The sequence below is a fragment of the Chaetodon auriga genome, chromosome 23 (genome assembly GCF_051107435.1).
Source record: "Chaetodon auriga isolate fChaAug3 chromosome 23, fChaAug3.hap1, whole genome shotgun sequence".
Classification (NCBI taxonomy): Eukaryota; Metazoa; Chordata; class Actinopteri; order Chaetodontiformes; family Chaetodontidae; genus Chaetodon; species Chaetodon auriga.
This window is the reverse complement of record NC_135096.1, coordinates 14,783,818-14,805,843: the sequence shown is the minus strand read 5'-3', so window position 1 is coordinate 14,805,843 and position 22,026 is coordinate 14,783,818. Positions and strand designations below refer to the sequence as shown.

The 22,026-nt window shown below is 46.4% G+C and overlaps 3 protein-coding genes across 4 annotated transcripts in view; all 3 read left to right on the top strand.

Annotated features, from left to right (window-relative positions):
• The first annotated feature begins 2,752 nt into the window (after positions 1-2,752).
• On the top strand, positions 2,753-7,539 carry adamts1 (ADAM metallopeptidase with thrombospondin type 1 motif, 1). Its single transcript, XM_076723882.1, has 8 exons — positions 2,753-3,501; positions 4,352-4,692; positions 4,787-4,919; positions 5,037-5,494; positions 5,591-5,777; positions 5,946-6,124; positions 6,289-6,464; positions 6,566-7,539. The coding sequence occupies exons 1-8, from the start codon at positions 2,880-2,882 to the stop codon at positions 7,302-7,304; spliced, it is 2,835 nt and encodes a 944-aa protein (XP_076579997.1). The 5' UTR covers positions 2,753-2,879; the 3' UTR covers positions 7,305-7,539.
• A 4,283-nt stretch (positions 7,540-11,822) lies between these two features.
• Positions 11,823-18,525, top strand: cyyr1 (cysteine/tyrosine-rich 1). Its single transcript, XM_076723722.1, has 4 exons — positions 11,823-12,295; positions 14,339-14,438; positions 15,227-15,387; positions 17,265-18,525. The coding sequence occupies exons 1-4, from the start codon at positions 12,205-12,207 to the stop codon at positions 17,396-17,398; spliced, it is 486 nt and encodes a 161-aa protein (XP_076579837.1). The 5' UTR covers positions 11,823-12,204; the 3' UTR covers positions 17,399-18,525.
• Positions 18,526-18,661: 136 nt separating this feature from the next.
• The window catches only part of appa (amyloid beta (A4) precursor protein a), a 32,745-nt gene continuing 29,380 nt past the window's right edge, over positions 18,662-22,026 (top strand). For both annotated transcript variants that reach the window (XM_076723591.1, XM_076723590.1), the window contains exon 1: positions 18,662-19,015. In XM_076723591.1, coding sequence (XP_076579706.1) covers positions 18,956-19,015 — 60 coding nt within the window. In that variant the 5' untranslated portion in view covers positions 18,662-18,955. The remainder of the gene's footprint in view (positions 19,016-22,026) is intronic.

The window sequence follows — 22,026 nt, the reverse complement described above, 5'->3', positions numbered from 1 at the left end:
TCACACACACACACTGTGCAAAGCAAGATGAGTTAACTTTATTCAGGCTATGATCATGGAAGTATAGCAGCAGAGAAAACTTTGGGCAGGTTGAAGATAAAAGATGGATTCATCATGTAAAAACAGCTCTGAGTGCCGAGAATGAACCAGTATCAAGTACTCATAATGCACACTGGCCACTGAATAAGGGATGAGGATGGGACAGTTATGACCGACGATACAACATGTAAGCAGCATTTTAATGCTATAATAGGATGTGATCTGTAACATAACTGAAGTTGTCAGATGCTATAATTGTAGTGGAATACAAAGTACGATAGTTCCTTCTAAAATGTTGTCAAGTAGAAGAATAAGGTATCATTATGAGATATGTATTCAAGTAAAAGTACCTCAGAATTGCACTTAAATACAGTATTTGAGAATTGAGTGTGAGTGTGCTTTACTGTTGATTGTTACTTCCACATTTATGATAAATAGTTTAATAATACTATTTCAATTGCAGTTTCTCTGACAAAAACTGGTTCTCCAAAAAAAAAAAAAAAAAAACAAAAACTGGAGGGTCAGGATGGCACTTTACCGAAGTTCAGAGTGGAAAAGAGCAGATTTCACTTCCTCCAATTCCAGCCTGAAGCCTCAGTTCAAAACCACCTTAAGACAATGAAGTTTGGTGGTTTTCTTACACTACTGGTAAGCTTAGCTCTGCAAATGCAGTCCATCCAGTTAGTTACTTATTAATTTGAGTGGATTAATGTCCATCTGGATCACCTTGTTAATATAATAACCCTTATTTACACATATGAAAAATGTACGACCTTATATGGCCCACACTTTTTTCCTTGCAGAAAGAGTAAGTTTAAATATAAATAATCATCAACGTGGTCATGTGGGTTCAGGCACACTCGTGCTCCAACATTTGGAGATCAACAAGACATAAAATGATATAGAAAAGAAGATATTTTCCAGTCTCACCTGGTCATTATCTCCTAAACGTGCAGTTCTGACCTGGGATCAGCACCCTCAACCAGATTCTCCACAGAGCACATTGGTGCACCAGCGTTGCCTCCCCGTGGTCACTGGCTCACGGGTTGCAACTTTGCAAGCTCCCAAATGTGATGCTGAAGCGCCACCTGTCGGTTAAACATGTGATCGGTCCATCAAGTCATGGAAAACTTCTCCAGCAATCTACGGAATTTTCCCAAGTTCAGGCCTACCATCTACCGGAAATCTATGGAATTACACCTGTTCACTTTTTCTGACCTGTTGCTTTTAAGGTGGACTGACACAATCTGTCCTTAAAGAGACTCATTAGTGATGTTTGCTCCAGTGAGTCAAAAGTTACACACCGCAGTAAAATGATGCCAGTAAGCTCACGAGGGTCCATCAAAATTATTGTATACTTCCTCAAAAAAAAAAAAAAAAAAACTACACCACCTATTGGTCTCCTCCATTGTTATGTTTTATATGATGTTCTCATATTTTGATCATTATTCTAACATTATTTGGAGAGATTGCTTGTTTCTGTACATATTTAAAAAGTTGTTTTCTTTGCTGTGAAACACTTGTGTCCCTCAGTGCACAGTTGATAACAGGATTTCTGATGTGCCAGTTCTTTTTAATGAAGCTCCAGCGTAAACTCTTCCTGTCTGTTGGAGAGGTGGAACAGCCCGGGCGGGTGGGGGTAGATACCGGAGGACAGGGGCTCTGTCCTGCCTTGATTTGATCGTACAGACATCCCGCTGGAGAACCCGATCCACCTTAAGACCTCGGCGGCCCCGCTCTGCTCCCTCTCCCCGGGGAGCGGGGCTGAGGAACCCGGCCACGGCGCACCACAGCCGGCTTGGCACGGGGGAGGCGAATACGGCTCCCGGAGCCTTGGCCAGCACGATACGTTTACCATTCCCGACCTGCTGCCATCTCCCTTCTCCAGTTGCACTGACACTACAACACTGCTCCACATCAGCCACTGGTGCCTGTCACCCTGATTTATGCTGGAGTAGGCATGAGTTTAATCAGCGGTGCGCAGCTCAGTGATTAAAATGCAGCTCAGTGATTAAAGTAGAAAGTAGAGCACTGCCATTGTGCCAGAGTTAGAAGTTTGGTTTTTATTTTGGCCACACATATAATAAATTAATACGCTATTGCTGCGTGTAGGGCGTTTTGGATGAAATGATATTTATCTCTGTATAAGAAACATTAATGGAATATATTCAGTAACAATGCTCGTGGCTTATGGCTGTATGTGTACATCTCGTGACAGACAAGCAGAGTTTGAAGAAGAAAACTTTTCTCTGCCCCCAGAGATTTCTTCCCTCCACAATGATTGATTATTATGGACGCTCTCCAGGACGCTGCTGCGTTTTCGTTGCGCACGGGATTTGGCCCCTCTCAGATCAAAGGGCCCTCAGGAAAGGGGTGGTCCCGGGGCAGGGGGATATATAGAGGGACCGGCTGTGTTCTGACTGCAAGGCAAGAGCAGAGAACAGACTAGACGGGCCAGCAGAGGAAAAACCTGCCCCCGAACTCAAAGAGAGAGCTAGAAACTGAGACATCTGCTGAGTTTTGGAGAGAGAGAGAGAGAGAGAAAGAGAGAGAGAGACCTGTTGGAATTTACTGCCGAGATCCAGCTTTTATTTTCATTTAATGAAATGACTTTTTATGCAGCAAATCAGACCTGCACATAACTTTAAATGAGTTTTGCACTGGATTTGATCCCTTTTTAGATTTTTATGAGTGTGAGTAATTTTGGGGACAGTTTTGTGGAAGTTCAGAGACTTGGGGTTTGTAGCTCATAGTGGGAAACCTTTTAAAGGATTTACTTGCTTCCTCGTAGAGACTTTATTATCAATTTCTGTTTCCACTTGTCGGATTTCAGTTATATCATGTTGTTTTTACGCGTTTCCATTGGTTTAATTGCCGCTCTGTGCGTCGGCACGGCGCACAGCGCCTGGGAGGAGAGCACCGTGGTGCCGGTCAGACTAGACCCGACGGCCCGGTTTGAGAGCGAAACCGAACCGTGGCGGACTCTCTCCGCAGAGGAGAAGGAGAAGGAGGCGGAGATGAGGGAGTACCGGTTGGACGTATTTGGCAAGGAGCTGATCTTACGGTTAGAGCCTGACCAGACCTTCTTGGCGCCGGGTTTCGTCTTCCACATTGTGGGGAGTCCCGAGTCCGAACCGACACAGGAACCAAAGAACGGAGCCGAGCCAGGTTGCTTCTTCTCGGGCACGGTGAACGGAGAGGAGCACTCTGCCGCTGCGCTCAACCTGTGCCACGGACTGAGGGGCGGATTCTACTTTCAGGGTGAAGAGTATTTTATTCAGCCCCTTAACTCGAGCGACTTCCTTGGCACAGAGGAGGATGTCCACACGATCCGCCGGAGAGGTCGGGCAGCTTTGGCTGAGGAGGGGAGCTCCAAGTGCGGGGTCAACGAGGACGAGGAGAGGGTGCCAAAGAATCTGGAGGAAGAAGCCAGGCAGGGAGCCGCTAACACAGACCAGACAGGTAAGGCTGCAGAAGTATTGTGCGCATTTTACACACTGTCACTCATTTAAAAATAGATTCATCTTAATTTGGAAGACCAGTCACCTTAAAATTGCCCAAGGAAACACAGAGAAAATGAATTGCGCTTTAGAGGGTCGTGAAATGTACACAGCTGAATAAAAACAAGCAAATTACTTATCATCCAGTGACAGGCTACAGTGAATATGCAGACCAAAGTGCTGTCAGCTGGAGCTGTGCGTGTGCCAAGGCGCACAGCATGCGCAACGCACTCAGCTACCTCTCTGACAGCGCCGCCTGCGCACTGCCAGAGAGGAGAAAGGGAGGGGGTGAGTGGAGTGGAGAAGGAGGGGGGGGGTCAGACTCCTCAAGGGGAAAGAGGAGGAGGAGTGACGGAGGAAGGGGAGGGGAGCGGCGGAGTTGGGACCAGCCAGAGCCCGGCAGTGCTGATACGTAACTCGCCTCCTGGTACAACTCGCACCGGCAGACATTTTTCCCCGAGAGAGGATTTTCTCCCATTTCTCACTCGCATAATTTTCCACCAGAGAAGGTCACTGCAGGAATGCGGACCCTGAGGAGGAGGAGCCGCCGGTGGTGTGACGCTGAGTCACAGCCAGGCTCCTCCAGGCACATCCGGAAGTCTCCTTGGAGCCTCTATCCCCCTGAAAAACTAGTCTTTGCATCTGCTGTTTACAACACTGGCAGGCTGCAGAGTGTTCCAGACAATTTTAGCAAAAATAACAAATGTCTCAAAAGTTACAGTGCACCAAGTTTAGGACTGAAACCTGATATCAGCTCACATGACATGTGAACCTACTTTGGTCTGACCTTTCTCTCTCTTCTCTCCCCTCAGCCCACCACAGGACCAGACGTTTCGTTTCTACCCCTCGCTACCTGGAGATCATGCTAGTGGCCGACCAGTCCATGGCTGAGTTTCACGGCGCCGGGCTCAAACCCTACCTGCTGACCATCATGGCGGTGGCGTCCCGCCTCTACCGCCACCCCAGCATCCACAACTCCATCAGCCTGGCAGTGGTGAAGCTGCTGGTGGTATACGAAGAGGAGCGAGGCCCTCAGGTGTCATCTAACGCCGCCATGACCCTCCGCAACTTCTGCCAGTGGCAGCGGCAGCACAACCCACCGAGTGACCGCCACCCCGAGCATTACGACACCGCCGTGCTCTTCACCAGGACGGTAGGTTGGAGTGGAAGAACAGGAAGTGTGACAATGGAGGAGATGCATTCAAGAGTGTTCAAACATTAACTTTATTCTCCCTCTGCCTGTTTAGGACCTGTGTGGAGCCCACTCGTGTGACACTCTGGGCATGGCAGATGTTGGCACAGTCTGTGACCCTGACAGAAGCTGCTCAATTATTGAGGATGATGGGCTGCAAGCAGCATTTACAGTGGCACATGAGCTGGGTAAGTAGAAAGAAAATGCTTGTTTTTGTGTGTAAAAACCTTTGAAATGTATTAAATTGCATACGTCTTTTGTAGCAGAGGTGCTCAAAGAACTCTTATTTCATCTCTGTCCTGCAGGCCATGTCTTCAACATGCCTCATGATGATGCCCAGCTGTGCTCCGGGGTCAACGGTGCCCACTGGGGCTCCCACATGATGGCCTCCACCCTGTCCAACCTGGACCAGCAGCAGCCATGGTCCCCCTGCTCTGCCCTCATGGTCACCACCTTCCTGGACAATGGCCATGGTCAGTGCCTGCTGGATAAACCGGTCAAACCTCAGCCACTGCCCCAGCCCCTGCCCGGGACGGTCTATGACGCCGACCATCAGTGTCGGCTGACCTTCGGCGAAGACTCCCAGCACTGCCCTGATCTGAGCACCACTTGCGCAGCTCTGTGGTGCACCGTGACTACATCCAATGGTTTGCTCGTGTGCCAGACTAAGAACTTCCCCTGGGCTGATGGAACACCATGCGGCCATGACAGCTACTGCCTGGCTGGACAGTGTCTCACGAAGAGCCAAGCTGCCAAACACCAGGTAGGAACTAGACCCCATCCAACTACACTGCAAAGCTTTCCTCTCAGACCCCAACGCAGTTCAACATTGTAATTGTCATGTCCCTGGTGCTTTCAGACTCCTGTTAACGGTGGCTGGGGAGTGTGGGGTCCCTGGGGCGACTGCTCTCGGACCTGCGGCGGAGGGGTGCAGTATTCCTTTCGTTCCTGTGACAACCCTTTGCCCAAGAACGGGGGCAAGTACTGCGAGGGAAAGAGGATCCAGTACCGTTCCTGTAACACAGAGACCTGCCCAGATACCAATGGTAAGAAACATAAAGTGTAAACTGTGTCTCAGGTTTGCCAAGCAATAAGTCCTTTAGCTCAAATGTAGGAGTTGTGTTTTGATGTAGCTTGCACATTGGTGTGGAAGTTCACAAGGTGGGTCAGGCTGAACAAGCAGTAAATCTGACCTCTCTGTGCCTCTTTCCCAGGCCTGTCATTCCGTGAGGAACAGTGCCTCGCCCACAACGACATGTCAGCCCAAGTGTCACTTGGTTCAGGCGAGGGTGTCGAGTGGGTGCCCAAGTATGCTGGAGTTTCACCCAAAGACCGTTGCAAGCTGGTGTGCCGGGCCAAGGGGACTGGCTACTTCTTTGTCCTCAAATCCAAGGTGAGAGTGGCTAGATGTCAGATTATTTTCAGCTCGTAATCAGCTATTGTAATTTTTTTTATCTTGCTGGGAAAAGACTTTCTCTTTTTAACTTTTAAGCCTCATGTAACAGTTTTACCAGAAATAACTTTAAAGCTCCATTTCTGTCTCTCTGCTGCCCTCAGGTGGCTGATGGCACACCTTGCAGCCCAGACTCCACCACAGTTTGTGTTCAAGGCCAGTGTGTCAAGGCTGGATGTGATCGTGTCATCGGCTCTAGCCGTCGCTTTGATAAATGCGGCGTGTGTGGCGGAGATGGCTCTACCTGCAAGAAAGTGTCTGGCTCTCTGGAGCGTGCCAGGTAAAAATCTCACAGCCATTTTGCTAAACATGAACCTCACGGCATGTATCTCAAAATCATTTTTATGGCTGAGTCTGACCTCTGTCTGTTTTCTGCTGCAGGCCTGGTTACCAGGATGTTGTAACTATCCCTGCTGGTGCCACACACCTGGACGTCAAGCAGCGTGCCCCAGGCAATGGTCGCCATGATAACAGCTACTTGGCAGTGCGTCGCCAGGATGGCACCTATCTGTTAAATGGCGATTACAAGCTGATGACCATGGAGACCGACATTGCCTTGCGAGGGGCGCTGTTGCGATACAGCGGCTCCTCTGCCACCCTGGAGCGCATCCGAAGCTTCGCCCCACTTCCTGAGCCCCTCACCATCCAGGTGCTGTCTGTGGGGGAAGCCCCAAGGCCCCGGGTAAAGTACAGCTACTTTGCACCGAGACCCAACAATGCTGCCTCAGTGTCCAACAATGGAGGCCGCCGCCAGTCCATCAATGCCATCCGAGAGGTGGGTGGAGCCGAGTGGACCCTGAGGGAGTGGGGTCCATGCTCCCAGACCTGCGGAGGAGGCATGCAGCAGAGAGAGGTTGTGTGTCTGGATCCCCACGGTCGTCCCTCCAGAGATTGCCCGGAGGAGCTACGCCCCTTGGCCTCAAGGTCCTGCGCCACCCAGACCTGCCCCTCCTGGCTTCTCGGAGAATGGTCAGCATGCTCCAAGACCTGCGGCCGAGGCTTCCGCAAACGCCAGTTGCGCTGCATGGGCCACGATGGCCGCGCTCTAACCCACGACAGCTGTGACCCCAAAGACCGGCCGCGACCCCTGCTGGAACTGTGCAATCAGGGTGCCTGCTAAGGACTGCTTCTGCAATCTAACCTTCTTTCATACAGCCAGCTTTCAGAACATCAGAAAAAGACTCTGATCTTCACTGCCTCCTTTTTTCCACGGACACGAAAAGAGGCTGATGAATGTTTACATCCAGAGCAAGAGCGCTGCAGATTTTCGTGGGTTCTGGGTCATCTAACAGTCCCACATAACAATGGGTCCACAGTGACTGCGACTGTAAAGGACAATTGTTCCCCATTCCCTCCATCTATTTTGAGGCCAGACGGTGGTCCACAGTGGCGCTGCCACCTAGCTGCAGCAATAAAGACTGACTACAGCTTGCTGCCTGTCTTGCCTCGGTGCAGCAGTGGCATACGTTGCCTTCCATTCGGAGAAGAAAGCATGGACATTCCTGATTTCTTAAAGGAGCATGCTGCTTACCGTGCCAATGTCATGCTTGTGTGTATGAATGTGAGACTGTGTGTGTGTCAGATTTTTAATGCATGTATATGTTTGTCCAAGCTGGGCTGGACAGACACATAAGGGTTGGGGTGGGGGAGGTTATTGCAGAGTATATAAAGAAACAAATGAAAGAGAATAGGTCATAGTCTACTTGCTCACCCCATCAGGTATGGAAAATAAGATAGCTAATAGTTATAGTGTTTATGTTCAAACTTGCCAGTCTACGTTTATTTATCACAAACCTGTAGCACTTCATCTTTGTTTTTGCCAGCGGCACATTGTAACACCCAGTTGTCTCTAAATGCCTCAGTACACAGTACTTTATCCTTTAGCCATATCTTGCCCTCGTCTACACAGCCTTCAATGAGGGAACTCTTCAAAGACCAAAGAGGAGTGTGAGAGAGTGTGTGTGTGCATGTGTGTGTGCATGTGTGGAGACCTAAAGAGGGACTTGTCTCCTGCTACTACTTCATAAGTAAGTCTCTCCTGCCTTCTGCGAAGGCACCTCCTTTTTTCTATCAATTCTTTTCCTTTTGTACAGAATATCCAAACATTATTTATTTTTGTACAGCCTGTTAAATATAATCATGTGGCTTTTTTAATATTATTTTTTATTGTTATTGAGATCACAGAAGGGAGTAGAATATATAGAGTATTTATACATTGTTTTATATATATATGTATATATTTATATATACATATATATATATGTGGTCCTAGGTTCATGAATAAAGTATCACATTGACTTGTGCAGCTGATGTCTCCAGAGTGGTTTGTCTGTTTGACACACACAAACATTTCAAATGCTTTTTTTGAATTCACCAATTACTTTAACAATGTACTCAGATATTCACAAAGGACTTACATATTCTTTGACACTGAGGGGTGAAAGGGGCACTGCCTCCGCTACCTGTTCCACCATCTGTCTCACTTTTCTTTGGTAGAAGAAAAAACAACACCAGGAGTGTTGCAGAACGTGTCATGAGAAACATCAAACCATCCTGGCATGATCGCGTTGTGCCATTTAAAAGCCTTTATACACCTTAGAGACACTCACAATATGTGAAACGGATTAGTGTTGGTCAGAGTCAGAATGCAATGCAAAAAATAATAAAAATCACAATACAGGCATGTCACCACAGCTGGTCCTCTCAAAGATAGCAACATGAGACCACCCAAACACAAAATCGTGGAGACGTCCCTGGTGTTTTAGGTCCTGGTGAGTTGGAGTGGGTGCTGTTTGACAGCCCCCTCACACTTCACATAGCTTTAGAAAGATATGGTACCCTTAAACAAAATGTGACGGCGTTGTAATTCGGGTTTTGTCCACTAGGTGGAAGTATTTCACCATGGCGTCCAACTTAGGTATAAAACGAAGTGAAATGAAAGGGCAGCCAAGTCATGGCTGATTCAAAGTGCTAGAGGGCAAAACTGTGCTTGTGGTCTCCTAATTTCCGTGTTACGAAAAGTCAGATATATTTGCCTTCGTGCATACAAATTCTGGCTGCATCCCTGCTTTCTTCTCTTCAACACTTTTGTTTTAAATGCCCTGAACGTTCTGGACCCCAGCTGGGACCAGAATATCCCATCACTAAAAGCTGAAGCCTGTGTGGCACTTCCTGTTGGGCCCCGAGGAAGATGATCTCCTGCCTTGACGGCTCCCACTGCAGCACAAAGGAAATGATTATCCTGTAATTATGGTCGGTTAAGAAGAAGATTGGCCATCTCTGTAATCTGTGTAACAGCATAATGTGTCACCAGGCTCTGTGAGCCTAAACAACTGCTGCAGGCCAGGATGTATGCTGCAAGGTTTTTTTTTCTCCTGATTTATGATTGACAAGGAAAAACACAAAACCAGGGAGGAAAATGTCAACCTTTATATGTCCTTTGCCTGCAATGAAATTCATGCCTGTGTTTTTACCTGCTTTTTTTTTTTTCATGTCTCAGCGTCACATCATTACAGCTTAAAAGAAACATCTGGAAGGCATTATGAATCAGCGCTGCTCAGTGTGGGTGGCATTTCCGAGACTAAATTATCTTCCTCCTTTTGCCACTGTTGGTTGCCCATAAAAGTTTATTTGAATTATGGCAAATTTGATCCAGTTTTCAAACCAAAAGTCGCAATGTTCATGTTTAAAAACTGAAATCTGTTATGAGCAAACGCTTGAACAGATCATGGCAAAGCATTGATTATTCTTGTGCATGCATGTATCATTTACTGATAAAATCTCTTAATTAAATCATAATTGGAAACTTTAATTGTCCTTATTTCTATGTACTTTGCATGAGCTTGCAAAGTCTTTGTATTGCTGCTGTCTGGTTTCTACTAATTTATCCTAAAAACAAATATGTTTCCCACTGTTACGTGTACCAGTGTTCACAGGCTACCAGGGGCCTTTTCACGACTATAATTTAGCTCTTTAATTAGCACGTTTATGACTGCAGTCAAGTCCCTGCACGTTAGCACAAAGGCCATTTTTGATCCAAATTCCCAGCACAGAGGGAGGTGTGTGGAGCTGGTGGAGGTCCGCCGCTGCCCCTTTCTGTCTGTAGGTGCACGAGGATTCTCTGAGTGGTAAACCAAAGCTTTTATGTGTTGCTTGATGAAAACATGCAGCTTTGAGAAAAATACTTTGCCCTCCATCGATGTGCTATCTGACTCTTTCTCCCCCGTCTGGTGCAGGGGCGTGGATGTGGAAGAGCTCACCAATAACTTTATTCTGCACATGGTTCAGGAGGTGCACACGGCAATTATCTTTAATTTCTTATATTTCTGTGTGTTTACTGATTTATGTGTTTTATTTTCTTGTAGTTTTCACGGTGTCTGCTGACAAGAGAGAGAGAGAGAAACAAGTAAAATTACAGAAGACATCAGGATGAATCGTGTCCGTTGTTAGTGCGGCTACTCTCCATAATCTTATCAGGTGTGTCTTCTTGGTCTGTTCAGCCGTTTCTGACACTATAGCTGTGTGTTGCATCAGTGTTAGTAAGTTTTTATCTTACTTCTTTTTACTCCACCGGTTTGTGTTTGTTTTGGTTTCTGAAAAGCGACCTGAGCGGCGTGAGATGTTGCCGCACAGGCGTGAAACGGCGTGCCGCGCCGCTTCGGGTCATCACGGTCTGATTCCTCCTCTTTCATCACAATGGAGGTCGTGATGTGACGGCTGGCGAGCACGCGGACGTGCACACGCACAGACGTAGAAACGCACGCTCAAGTGTTTTTTGTCCTGCTGGATCAAGCTGAACAGAGGCAACGACAGTAAGACCGGAAAACGGGTGATGCTGCCTTCAAAATTAAAGCACAGTTAAATGACTTCCTTATTATTGACTTAACTTATTATCGTTGATAAGGGTAAGGTCAATAAAGGACTGCTAGAACAGTTACTGGACTGTAGGATCATCTCACATATTACTGTAAAATAATCTGATAGATAATGATGTCTTCAGGTTTCAAGGGCACTCCATCGATTTTACAAAGATCAGCTTGCAAGTCAAAGGAAGCACTGCACCGCCTGTGAACAGAGAGGCATTGTGTGCACGGGGGATTGCATTACATGAAATCAAAACCAAATAAATAGTAATAAAGAATTGTGGATAACACATGCTGATGTTCTGGGCGCGTCATTCATAGAAAGCTTATTGAATAATGTCCTGTATGGTTATCTTAAAGAAGATGTCAAATTCAAATGGATTTATTGGCATGACCGTGTTTGTCAGCATGGCATGAAAATCAATACGAATTTACAATATTCAGAACAGTACTAAAGAAAGAAAAAGAGGAGACAGCAGGTCTGCATGCATGTAATACATATATTACAAACATATACAAAAAAAATAATGATTTCAATAAAATAAAACTGTTAAAATAAATAAACCTGCAAGAGCTCACCGTTGGAAGATAAATACATATAGAAAAACAGAAGTGTGCACTGAAAAGAAAGAAAATATTCTTAAGCAATAAAGCACAAGAGCTATAAACATAACTGATATTAAAATCAGCAATAATAAAAAATGTAGATGTCAATGAAAATGGTGATACATGGTGGTCAATTAAAGTCTTATTTTGAAAATATCAACCGGAAAACATTTGTTCGTCTCTCTCTCTCGTCTCAACAGGGTAATTTCAGCAAATGGGGGGTAGCGGGGGATGGGAGGGGAATAAAAAGCTCAGCAGGCAGTCAGAGGTGTGGGAACCGGACGAGACAGCGGCGGAAAGGACGCTCGCACGTGGAGGAACAACCGAAGAAGACAAGAGAAGAAGAAAAAAAGTGAAACAAGCCGAAGTCAGAACGAGGAGAAAGGAGGGGAGGGAGCGCAACAATGCTCCTGCTGGAAGAGCCAAAGAGGTGACTGCAACGAGCCCTGGGAGAAGAAGAAGAAGAAGAAGAGACGCTTTTTGTGTCGTCCCCTGACGCTGATTGAGAGAATAAAAGTGGGCGCACTGGGAAACGGTGTGATCCGAAGGGTCATGGAAAACCCCTGGAGGAGGAGGAGGTGGGGGACGCAGGCGGTGCGGTGGAAACTGTTGAGGAACTCGCTGCTGCTTTGTTTATTCACCGGTGAGTTTTGCCTTTAATCCACTTTAAACGCGCCTCCGCCTTTTCAAGCAGGCGCACGTCCATAAATGAGCGCTCATTCGTGCTTTACGAATGATGGGACTCCCCCAGCCTCAGAAATGAGCCACTGGAGCAAAGGGTAAAGTGTTGAGGAACTACAGAAAGTCAAGAAAATCCCTATGAGTCAGTGATGGCTGGTATTTTCTTCTGATCGCAGCAGTTTTAAATGCGCTTTGCGCCAAATTACGCACAGATTAACCCTGAAAACTCCTGGAAACGAAGCCAGATCTGTTGGGGGGGGGGGGGGGGGGCTTCTGGCGGTGTTGGTGTGTGTGAGAGAAAAAAGGGGTGGTGGTGGTGAGAGGGGGCGTTAAAGGACATGGTGCCATTGTCTCCAAGCGTGTGTGGAGAGACAGGAACCAGGAGCTCCGAGGACCACCCAGACAGAGCAGCAACAGGAGTCTGCTGGTGGGACCTCCCGTTGGCTCCTATTTATGCAGGGGTGGAGGGTTAAATTAGAAAGGTGGGTCGGCTGTGACCTCCATCATGGAGGAGACATCCACCAGAGCGCGCTTTGATTCCAAAGAAAACGCGTTTCCAGTTTTAAAAGTTGCAGGAAAACAGGTTTTATCCACTTTCTAGAATGTTGTGCAAGTTCTGGGGAGGGGGCAGAAAACGCAGCGCGTGCGTGAGCCCACGCCTGGAAGTGTGCACGCATGCCTCCAGGCGCACATCATTTGAGAGTGAGTGATTGCTGAGAGAAAGCAGATCCAGCGCAAAGACGCGCATATGTGCGCATGTTTTCTTGCGGGGGGGGGGGGTCCGATGAGAGAGGCTCACGCGTGGAAGCAGGTTGAGACGAGTAACACGGAGCAGCACAGCTGTGTGTACAATGCCTTTGAATGTGGAGGCTTTTGGCTGCGCAGGGAGGGGGTGGGGGTGGGTAATGAGCCACATTAATCACACACACTCACACAAAAGCATGTAATGGATCCTGAAAATGTCATGTCTGATCGCAGCAGGAATAAGCATGCTGGATGTAACATGATCGTGCTGGATCATAAATTGCGTCTTGCCTCTTAGATCATCTCAATTTGACCCCCACGCAAACACGCGTCAGTCAGCTTCTGTCTTAATGACCTCCCACTCAAAAAGTAATTAATTCAGTGGCTCGTGATTCGGTGTCCATCAGTTTTCACACCTCCCTCCTCTGGGTACAGTTTTAGAGGAACCTCCATCGACCCCCGAACACCTCCGCGTTACTGTTAAAGGTGTGCGCTGCAGCGGTCCACTGTTCTTCTGTTCGGTTCTGGTTCTGGTTCATAGTCGAGCTGCAGAGTTTTGGGTCCAGTCAGCTTGAATTCAAGGCATGGATCAGTTTTTCCAGCATCAGCACCCGGAACTTATTTAAACCTCCCAGTGCTTTTATTTTCATCCCTGATCCCAAAACAGTCACGCAGACCCTCGGAGGAGCCTTTTGGAGCAAAACTCAACACGCTCCACAGGTATTGATCGCTTCTTACGACCAAAAAAAAAAAAAAAATACAAGCAAGTGCTTCTCCGGTTCTCTGAGCTCATAATAAACCGACCGTCTTCATGCTTTTAATTCAACCTTTGAAGGTATAAATAGAGGCTGCTGGTTGAGGGTTGTGTGCTTTGAGGTTAGTTCGTGAAAGGTTTCATTATAGCGTTCACGTTATTTTTTCCATCTAAGGGAAAGTTTTTTAAAAAGGTTTGCCAGATAACAAAACCTGACTTAACGGCTTCTGTGGACAGATACAACTTCTTAACATGAAACACACCAAGTGTCTTTTTCTTCCAGTCATGTTCACTTAAAAAACGTCTCTTTTATTCCTGATTATTCCACAGAAGAGCTGAATGTGACAGGCTTTATCTGTGCTCGTGATGTTCCTCCTGAGCACGCGAGGAGCTGCTGGAGGTCCCTGGTTACACAAGATTTGACACCCTGAAGTAGCTGATTCTGACTGTGTGTGTGTGTGTGTGTGTGTGTGTGTGTGTGTGTGTGTGTGTGTGTGTGTGTTGCAGGTGGCAGCAGAGCCCAGTGTGAAGGCTGTGTAGAGTACTGCTGCGATGGATCGCCGCCTTTCTGCTGCTCCTACTACGCCTACGTGGGGGACGTCCTCTCGTAAGTTAGCGGAAGGCTCTGAAGCTGACTACCAGCCTTTTTTAAACTCTGGCCTTTCATCACTTTTTACAAATACATTAACAATTTCCAAATGAACACGCACACACAAGTGTAGGTTTGTGTCTGGTTGTGGTGGTGAGAGTCAAACGAGCCAGGTCAGCTAACTTGCACACCAGCTGCCTTTTAATGTCCCAGGATCTGACCTTTGACCCTGTGCCTGCTGTGATTCTGCACAGCTGCTCTCACACTTTCACCTTTCAGTGTCCTTCAAAATATTTTCTACAGAACTTCTTTTTTATGATTTTTGCAATCTCTGGTTGCAAAATGGCACTTTTGTCTTAATATTCTTTCTGCCAGATCCTGACTGACCTGGGATCAGTCTGAATTTGCTGCTCTTGAAAACAACCAGGGCTGACTCTGATACCGAAGCTGACTAACGCTGACGATGAAGACCCAACAAACCTGTTAATGATCAGTGTGTTTTTTTTTTTTTCCAATTTGTAGTGCCAATTCACACACTCCTCTGCAGCGAACCACGGCGCGCACACGCCAGCTCACACACACTCTGTGGCGCTGTCACACACGCACGCACCACACAGCGGAGTTACATCAGACGCTGCAGTCCATCTCCATGGCAGCACCTTAGAGGCGGCATGTCTGTTTGAGACAGCTGCCTGCCATCACACTTCACTGGGTGGCTCACTGATTGGTTTGTGTGTGTGTGTGTGTGTGTGTGTGTGTGTGTGTGTGTGTGTGTGTGTGTGTGTGTGTGTGTGTGCGCGCTCCAGGGGCACTGCCATCTCTGGTATCGTTTTCGGCGTGGTGTTCCTGATGGGGGCGGTGGCGGCCTTGTTCCTGTGCGGGTGTATGTGCATGAAGAACGGGAGGGGCGCGCGGGTTGGCGTGTTCAGCACCTCCTACATCAACACTGTGACCCAGGGCTACCCAGGTGGGTCTGCAGGGGTCTCCCACACACACACACACACACACACACACACACATGCAGCTCAAACTCTTAAAAGTATGACTCAGCACAAAGTAATGCCAATTTTAAATGACATACATAAGCCAAAGTAATTTTTCAAAACAAAAGTTGCCACTAATAATTGATCTTTAACACATAAATACATGATTTATTAATGTTAAGACAGCATTAGTCACAACTTAGAAACTCTTTAAACAACGACACATCAGGAAGTGCTGTGAACCTATTGATCAAACACAAGCTTTTTAAGGAAAGCACACCAACCAAAAACGTTTTTCACAATAAAACGCTTTTTATTGATCTGTTAAGCAACAATACATCATTTCTTAATGTTCATAAAGCTTGTAAACCCTTTAAGATCTGACACATCAGAACATATATCACACTTTTGAGATTATACAAACTGATATTTTATACATTAATACTTGAATGTTAGTAAAGCATGGCTGAGCTTCACTTCCAAACTTACTTTTTTTAAACTTTATAAGATTTCGCCTTTAATAATAAGAAGTTGTCACTGATCTATAAGGTGCTGGTAAATGATTTGTGAAAGCATTAGTTACATCTTTCCATAGTATGACTAATCAAGCGTGCTTCTATCTTATTTGTCAGTGTCTACATGATGATTAACTATGATTTGCAGAGTGACACCTTATCTCCTGTCCTCAGGTGAACACATATGAAAAGAAAGCAGCAGATGTGAAAAATGGCCTTGGCCTTGAGCACCATTCCTCCCTCGTAACACAATGACTAATCAGAAAGTAAAGGCGACAAACCACCCGCCGCTTAACCATGAGCCCAATTCAAGGATGTTACGAGCCTTTTTCAATTCACGTAAATACACCTCACTCCTTTCTACCTGCTGCGTCTTGCGTAAGCATGTTTTTTTTTTCTTTGCTATCCCTCCACTCGCGCCGTGTTGTGGTTCTTACACCCTGTTCCTGCGACAGCATTCCCACATTGCACTCGCAGGTACATCATCTGCGCATCAGAGCCGGCACTGTGCGACTCCCTCCAGCCCCAGGAATGCAGTTTTTTTCTGGGGCTCATCATTTATTCATAACGTTTCATTCTCCTCTGTGTATCGCCGTCATGCTGCGCTGGACCGGCACTCTTTGCTCTGCCCGGCAGCCCTCATCATGTTTCATAAACATGACACTCACACACACGAAGCCTTGCAATATAAATCCATATGTATGTCGCTACAGTGATATGGATTATTTTCTGTGTCTTGGCAGAGGATGCGAGGAGTTGCCGTGCTCTTATTGTCCTACTCCATTTGTCACAGATGAGTTAATCCATATTTCTATATGGTTTTGATCAATTTGGTGATTAATCCTAGTAACAGTGCTTAAAAGATGTCCGACATTTATGAGGTTGCTTTTTTTCTCATCTCAAATACAGCTCCTCCTGTATCATGTCAGGCTGTTGAGTTATTAGTAATAATAGTGTCCTAAACGTGAGGTTTCGCTGTTGCAAGCCTTTGTCTTGGAGAGCGGCTCGACTTACTGCATCCATCTTTTCTTTCGTCTGTGCTGCTTTGATGTTTCAGTGAATAATGTAAGTTCCCCTGGTGAGACTGATGCATTGTGGTCAACAGAAGCACTTTTTGCTGCCAAATGTTTGATCCTCAGCGTTCATGTAAGTCCCTTCCTGCACCGCGTGCAGTTTATCAGTTCAGCCACTAGAGGGCGCAGCTGTCCATCAAAAATAGGGCAGGTTTTTTTTTTTAGCCTCATTCACCTTCAAACAAGTGAAGTTTGTAATTATAGACAAAATAACTGATTTTGACTAAACTGCTCAACTAATCCTTCTTATTTCTTACTCTTTCTTGAACTCAGGTCCCCCTCCTCCATACACCTACGACTACGAGATGTACCCTCCCTCGCTGCATCCCCCGCCGTACACCCCAACTCAGCCTCGGCCGGCCAACTGCTCCCCCCCACCTCCTTACCCCGGGTGCACACGCAAGTGAACCTCTGCAGCGCAGATCATCCGGCGGCCAGCTCAAAGGAAACTCATGACGCGGATATGGCTGCACATCTCTGGCCTCTAAAGCAATGCTGCTGATAATGGTGTTAAAGACAGTTTAAGGACCCACAGAGAAATTCATATTTTAAAAAAAAGGTGACCTAGTGCAATATTCAGCAGGCCAGAAGTCCCAGTTACACACCTGTAGGGTGGAAATGTCACTACATTTCTGCTCCTCAGCTGCTGAGTCTGGACCAAATGGGGGGAGATAATAAATAAGGATTTAACGCGATGCTGGTCAGGAGGACACCCCAACACGTCCAACACGTCCACAGTCTGACAGACTCATCCGTTAGCAGCCCTGCTCGCCTGCAGCCTGTACTTTCCCCCTGCTAATATCCAATATCCTTATCTGTCCCCGGCTGTGCACATCAAAGGCACCGCGCCGCTTTGATGAAGGTGAAGACCACTTTTGTCAGCATGGAGGGAAACCTCCCATCACTGGAGGAGAAAAGTCTTTCCAGGACACAATGTAGACTCTGCTTTGGTTGAAACTTATCTATCTTTTCCCCCCATTTCTTTAAAAAAAAAAAAACTTGACTTATGTCAGTGACTGAGGTGGAAGTTGATGATAAAAGCTGTTTTCAAATGTCAGGCCTGGACCTGTCATGAAACTTGCAAAGACTTGAATATAATACATAATAATACTGAACTTAATGGCATGGAAAACTTGAAAGGACCGGCTTGGTGTTAATTAATCACTTTTCATCACCTTACTTGAAACAATGTGAGTGTGGAAACTGAGCTGGGTGGGGGGGTCACGCCACGTTCAGTTGAACCAAAGTGCATTCTCTTTTGAAATGGAAAAAAAATAAATCTTTTGCCTTTGCAGGATTTGTGAAAATGATGAAGCATTCCTTTGAAATGCAGCTGTGGGCTCATTAAGGTTTGTAACAGGTGAGCTGACCTCACTGTGTGCTATGACTGCTTCCTGTGATGGATGACTGTGAATGATGGAAGGGATTTAATAATATGTCAGCTCAGTGACTTTCAGTGTTCGCTTACTGTTCTAGTGGCTGCATTGTAAATTAAAGATGTGATTAAAGACGTAACGTTTTTTTAAAGTATGCACAATGACGTCTACAGCCCCTGTTTCCTCGTGAATGATCAATAATGCACGCCTGTGCGCGCGTGCGTTGACTGTGGGAGTGTTTGGCACGGGTGTGCGCGAGACTTGATGTAAGTAACGTGCGCATGCGGCTCCGATAGAGTCCAGAGTGTGCGTGAGAGATAAAAATGTATGCGCGTGCGTCAGACAGATAAAACGTGTGTGTGTGTGTGTGTGTGTGTGGTAGACTGTGCGTACACTCATATCCTACGAGTGTGCGCGCGTGTGGCTAATCCCACTCCGCTGTGGTCAGGTGATCCGGCGCTGAGCAGCTGTGCAGCCTCGGTATCGCTCACCATCAGACAACGGGAGTCACCGGCGCTGAACACACAGATTCTCACCCAACCGCTCGGTGAAACGTCGCCTTTAGGAGCTTTGTGTCAGTAAAACGAGATGGGGGACCGAGTGGCTTTGCTGCTGCTGGCTGCAGCGGCTTCGGTTCTGGCTGCCGAGGTAAGAAAATCCCGTTTTTGTGGGAGAATTTGTAGCGTTTTCCACCATATTGCTGCTGTCAGCTGAGTCAAGCTAGCTAGAGTTAGCTACGGCTAAACCGGAAGCTAAGCGGTTCAATAGACCCACACGCAGTTTTGTTTGATAAAAATATTTTTAGGGCAATCAATGAAACGATGTAAAAATGACTTATGTGAAAGCAAATGTCATTTTAGCGAGTACTTGAAGCCCTCATGATACTTAGCACATCATTCCATGAAAAAGAGGCGGGTATTTTGCTTATCGTTTTATGTTGAAGGTTTAAACCGGATGTCGTGTGTAAAAATCCACACATCTTAACGCCGATTGTAAATACTTGGATATTTCTAAATCAGACACTACCCACTGTTTAGTACATGACAAAACCGTCGAGATGTGTTCATATTTGTCGTTTTTTCATCTGTAATTAACGTCCTGCAAACCACCAGGTATAGACTAAGACTGCGCACTTGTTTAAATACCCTGTACCGATGCTCTGTAATGGCTTTTCTCGGGCAAAGTCTCTGTCCGGCTGTGGTAACTGATTTATTGAGACTATGTGACAATGGAGACAATGTCCGACACCCTGGATTTAAAGCAACACCCACGATGGTCTTTTTCCTTCAATGTAAAACCGATGAGAAACTTGCGTTTTGTTTCTGATTTAAAACGTTACGAACAAGTTGTCAACAATGATTTGTCCTCGTTGATACTGCGGTGACGGCTCTGATCGATCCGCGTATTTTCAGGCCATTCATGCTATTTTAATCCAGTTAAAGTCATCCCGGTGGATACCTGAAACAGCGTATTGTTTCATTTTTCATATCCCCAGGGCTAATTTTAAGGGAGTGGGCGTGTTTTTGGGGAATGAAAATAAGTCAATAAGGCGTCTTGTTCCATCGTAATGACGACTGGACGCCAGATTTGTGGTTTAAGCCAAATCGTGACGGTGGCAGTGTCCTCGGAAAAGCACACATTATCAACAGTCTCCCTCATATTTCAGCCAGATGGGAGAGAAGAGAAGAGAATAGAGAAGTAAGATGGCGGCGGTGCACTGCAGCATTTATCGAGGTCGGGAAACTGGGAAGCCAACAGGAGCTTTGACTCTCATTGTTGCCTCTCAGCTCTCCTTTAATCCGCCGTAGAGTTTGCTGTGAAAATAGTCCCATTGGAAATCTAAGGTATTCTCCACATTGGACCTAGTTTCACACAATCAGCGCTCATCCATTTTTTTAAAGCGTCTTTCCCCCCCGAAAAAATGTCGCTTTGTTAACGCGCACTGCAAAAAATATCTGTTTTTAACACGTCCTCATACGTGACAAATAGCAGCTATTTGAAGTGTCATCAGTGCTGGTAATTATCTGAGTGTGTGTGTGTGTGTGTGTGTGTGTGTGTGTGTGTGTGTGTGTGCAGCACTGACTTCCCCTTTTCAAGGAAGATTGCTGAAATTTACTTGTGGAAAATTCCCCGAACATGAGAAACACCCACAGGGATCTTTTCACCTATTTCAATGAGTAACGTGAACGCGTCAGGCTTTGCTACTGATGCCACTTTTGCGGCCGCCACAGTATTTGCAGTGTGGCTTTGTTGTGAGAGGGATGACACATTCCTGTACAACCACCAGTGGCCACATTGTTTCAGATGGGACCCGCAATTATGGTGGAGGAGCAGCTGCAGCTCGGTGTTTGTGGGATCTCCGCTTGTAACAATTATGGCTTCCAGAAATGATAAAGGTGTTGCTTGTGGTCGATCAGTGGTGCCAAACAATGGCTGCTATGCTCCTCTTGTTTTTGCTGACCGTTTCTGCTCAGCTTTTGAGTTTTGTTTTGTTTTTTTTTTCTTCAGCTGGATGTGGTGAAATGTGGCAGCTGACCTTCATTGTTTCCTTTGTGCAGCCTCTAATCAGTGGACTTGGAATGAACGGCCCGGCCCGCTCATCAAGCAATCCTGTATTTACATTACAAACATCAAAGTGATGACATGCAATAGGAGACGTGTCGAATTTCAGGAATAAATGAAGACTTGAGAATGAGATGTTGCGAGTTTTTGATCTGGTCAGGGCTTGTTTATAGCCTTCGTGACTGCGGCGTGCACACGCTTCGGAGCACGCAGCTCCAGGAAGCTGCTCCTCCTGACGGGCCCGTGGTGTGGAGCGTGGGAGTTGGATGCCAGCCTTTGTGTATTTGTAAATCCTCGGGAAATGGCTGTTGGATGGGTGCAGGCAGTCTGTTTGTGTGCATACTGCAGTCTTTCAGCCCGGGGCGGACTGGCCGTCCCCCCTTATTAGTGAGTTTAATGCCATTATTCCTGGCGGCACTGCCAGCGTTCTTCTCTGGCACCTTCTCTGCTGCTCGCGCTGCAGTTTCGGTTCTTTGAAGGAGAAATCCGTCCAACAGTGATGTCTCCTCATGCTTTCTATTTTCTTATTTTGCTTTTTATTGTACCCGCTTTCGCCTGCCTCGCCTATACTTCCACTTCAGTTTGTAATTTACATTTTGCACAATGCCTTTTGACAGCCCGACTACAAAACTGTTGCGAGAGCTCTTACGCGTAAGAAACCTCTAAATCACAGTGTAACACATCTTATGGCTGCGCTGTTTTCAGGTCAGCTGAGGCTAATGTCAGTGAATAATCCAGTTTCTCAATCTCTGGATTTATTTCTGATTGTTGACTGTTGAACCGGCCTGGTAACAGAGAAGCCTTTGCTCTGATTCTGAGAGACTTACGCCAAAAAAATTGGATGTTTGCTGTTTTCTTTCCACAGTGGCTGCACTGAAAATCAGTAGTTCAGCTTTGCAAATGTGAACATTGTCTGGTTTTCTTACTCTTATTTGATAGTGAGTTGAATATCTTTGTATTTTGGGCTGTTGGTGGGACAAAACGAGACATTTGAAGATGTCTCTTGGGGCTCTGGGAACTTAGCTTTTGCTATTTGCTGACATTCTGTAGACCAAAGGATTGTTTAATGAATGATCGATACAGAAAGTAATCATTAT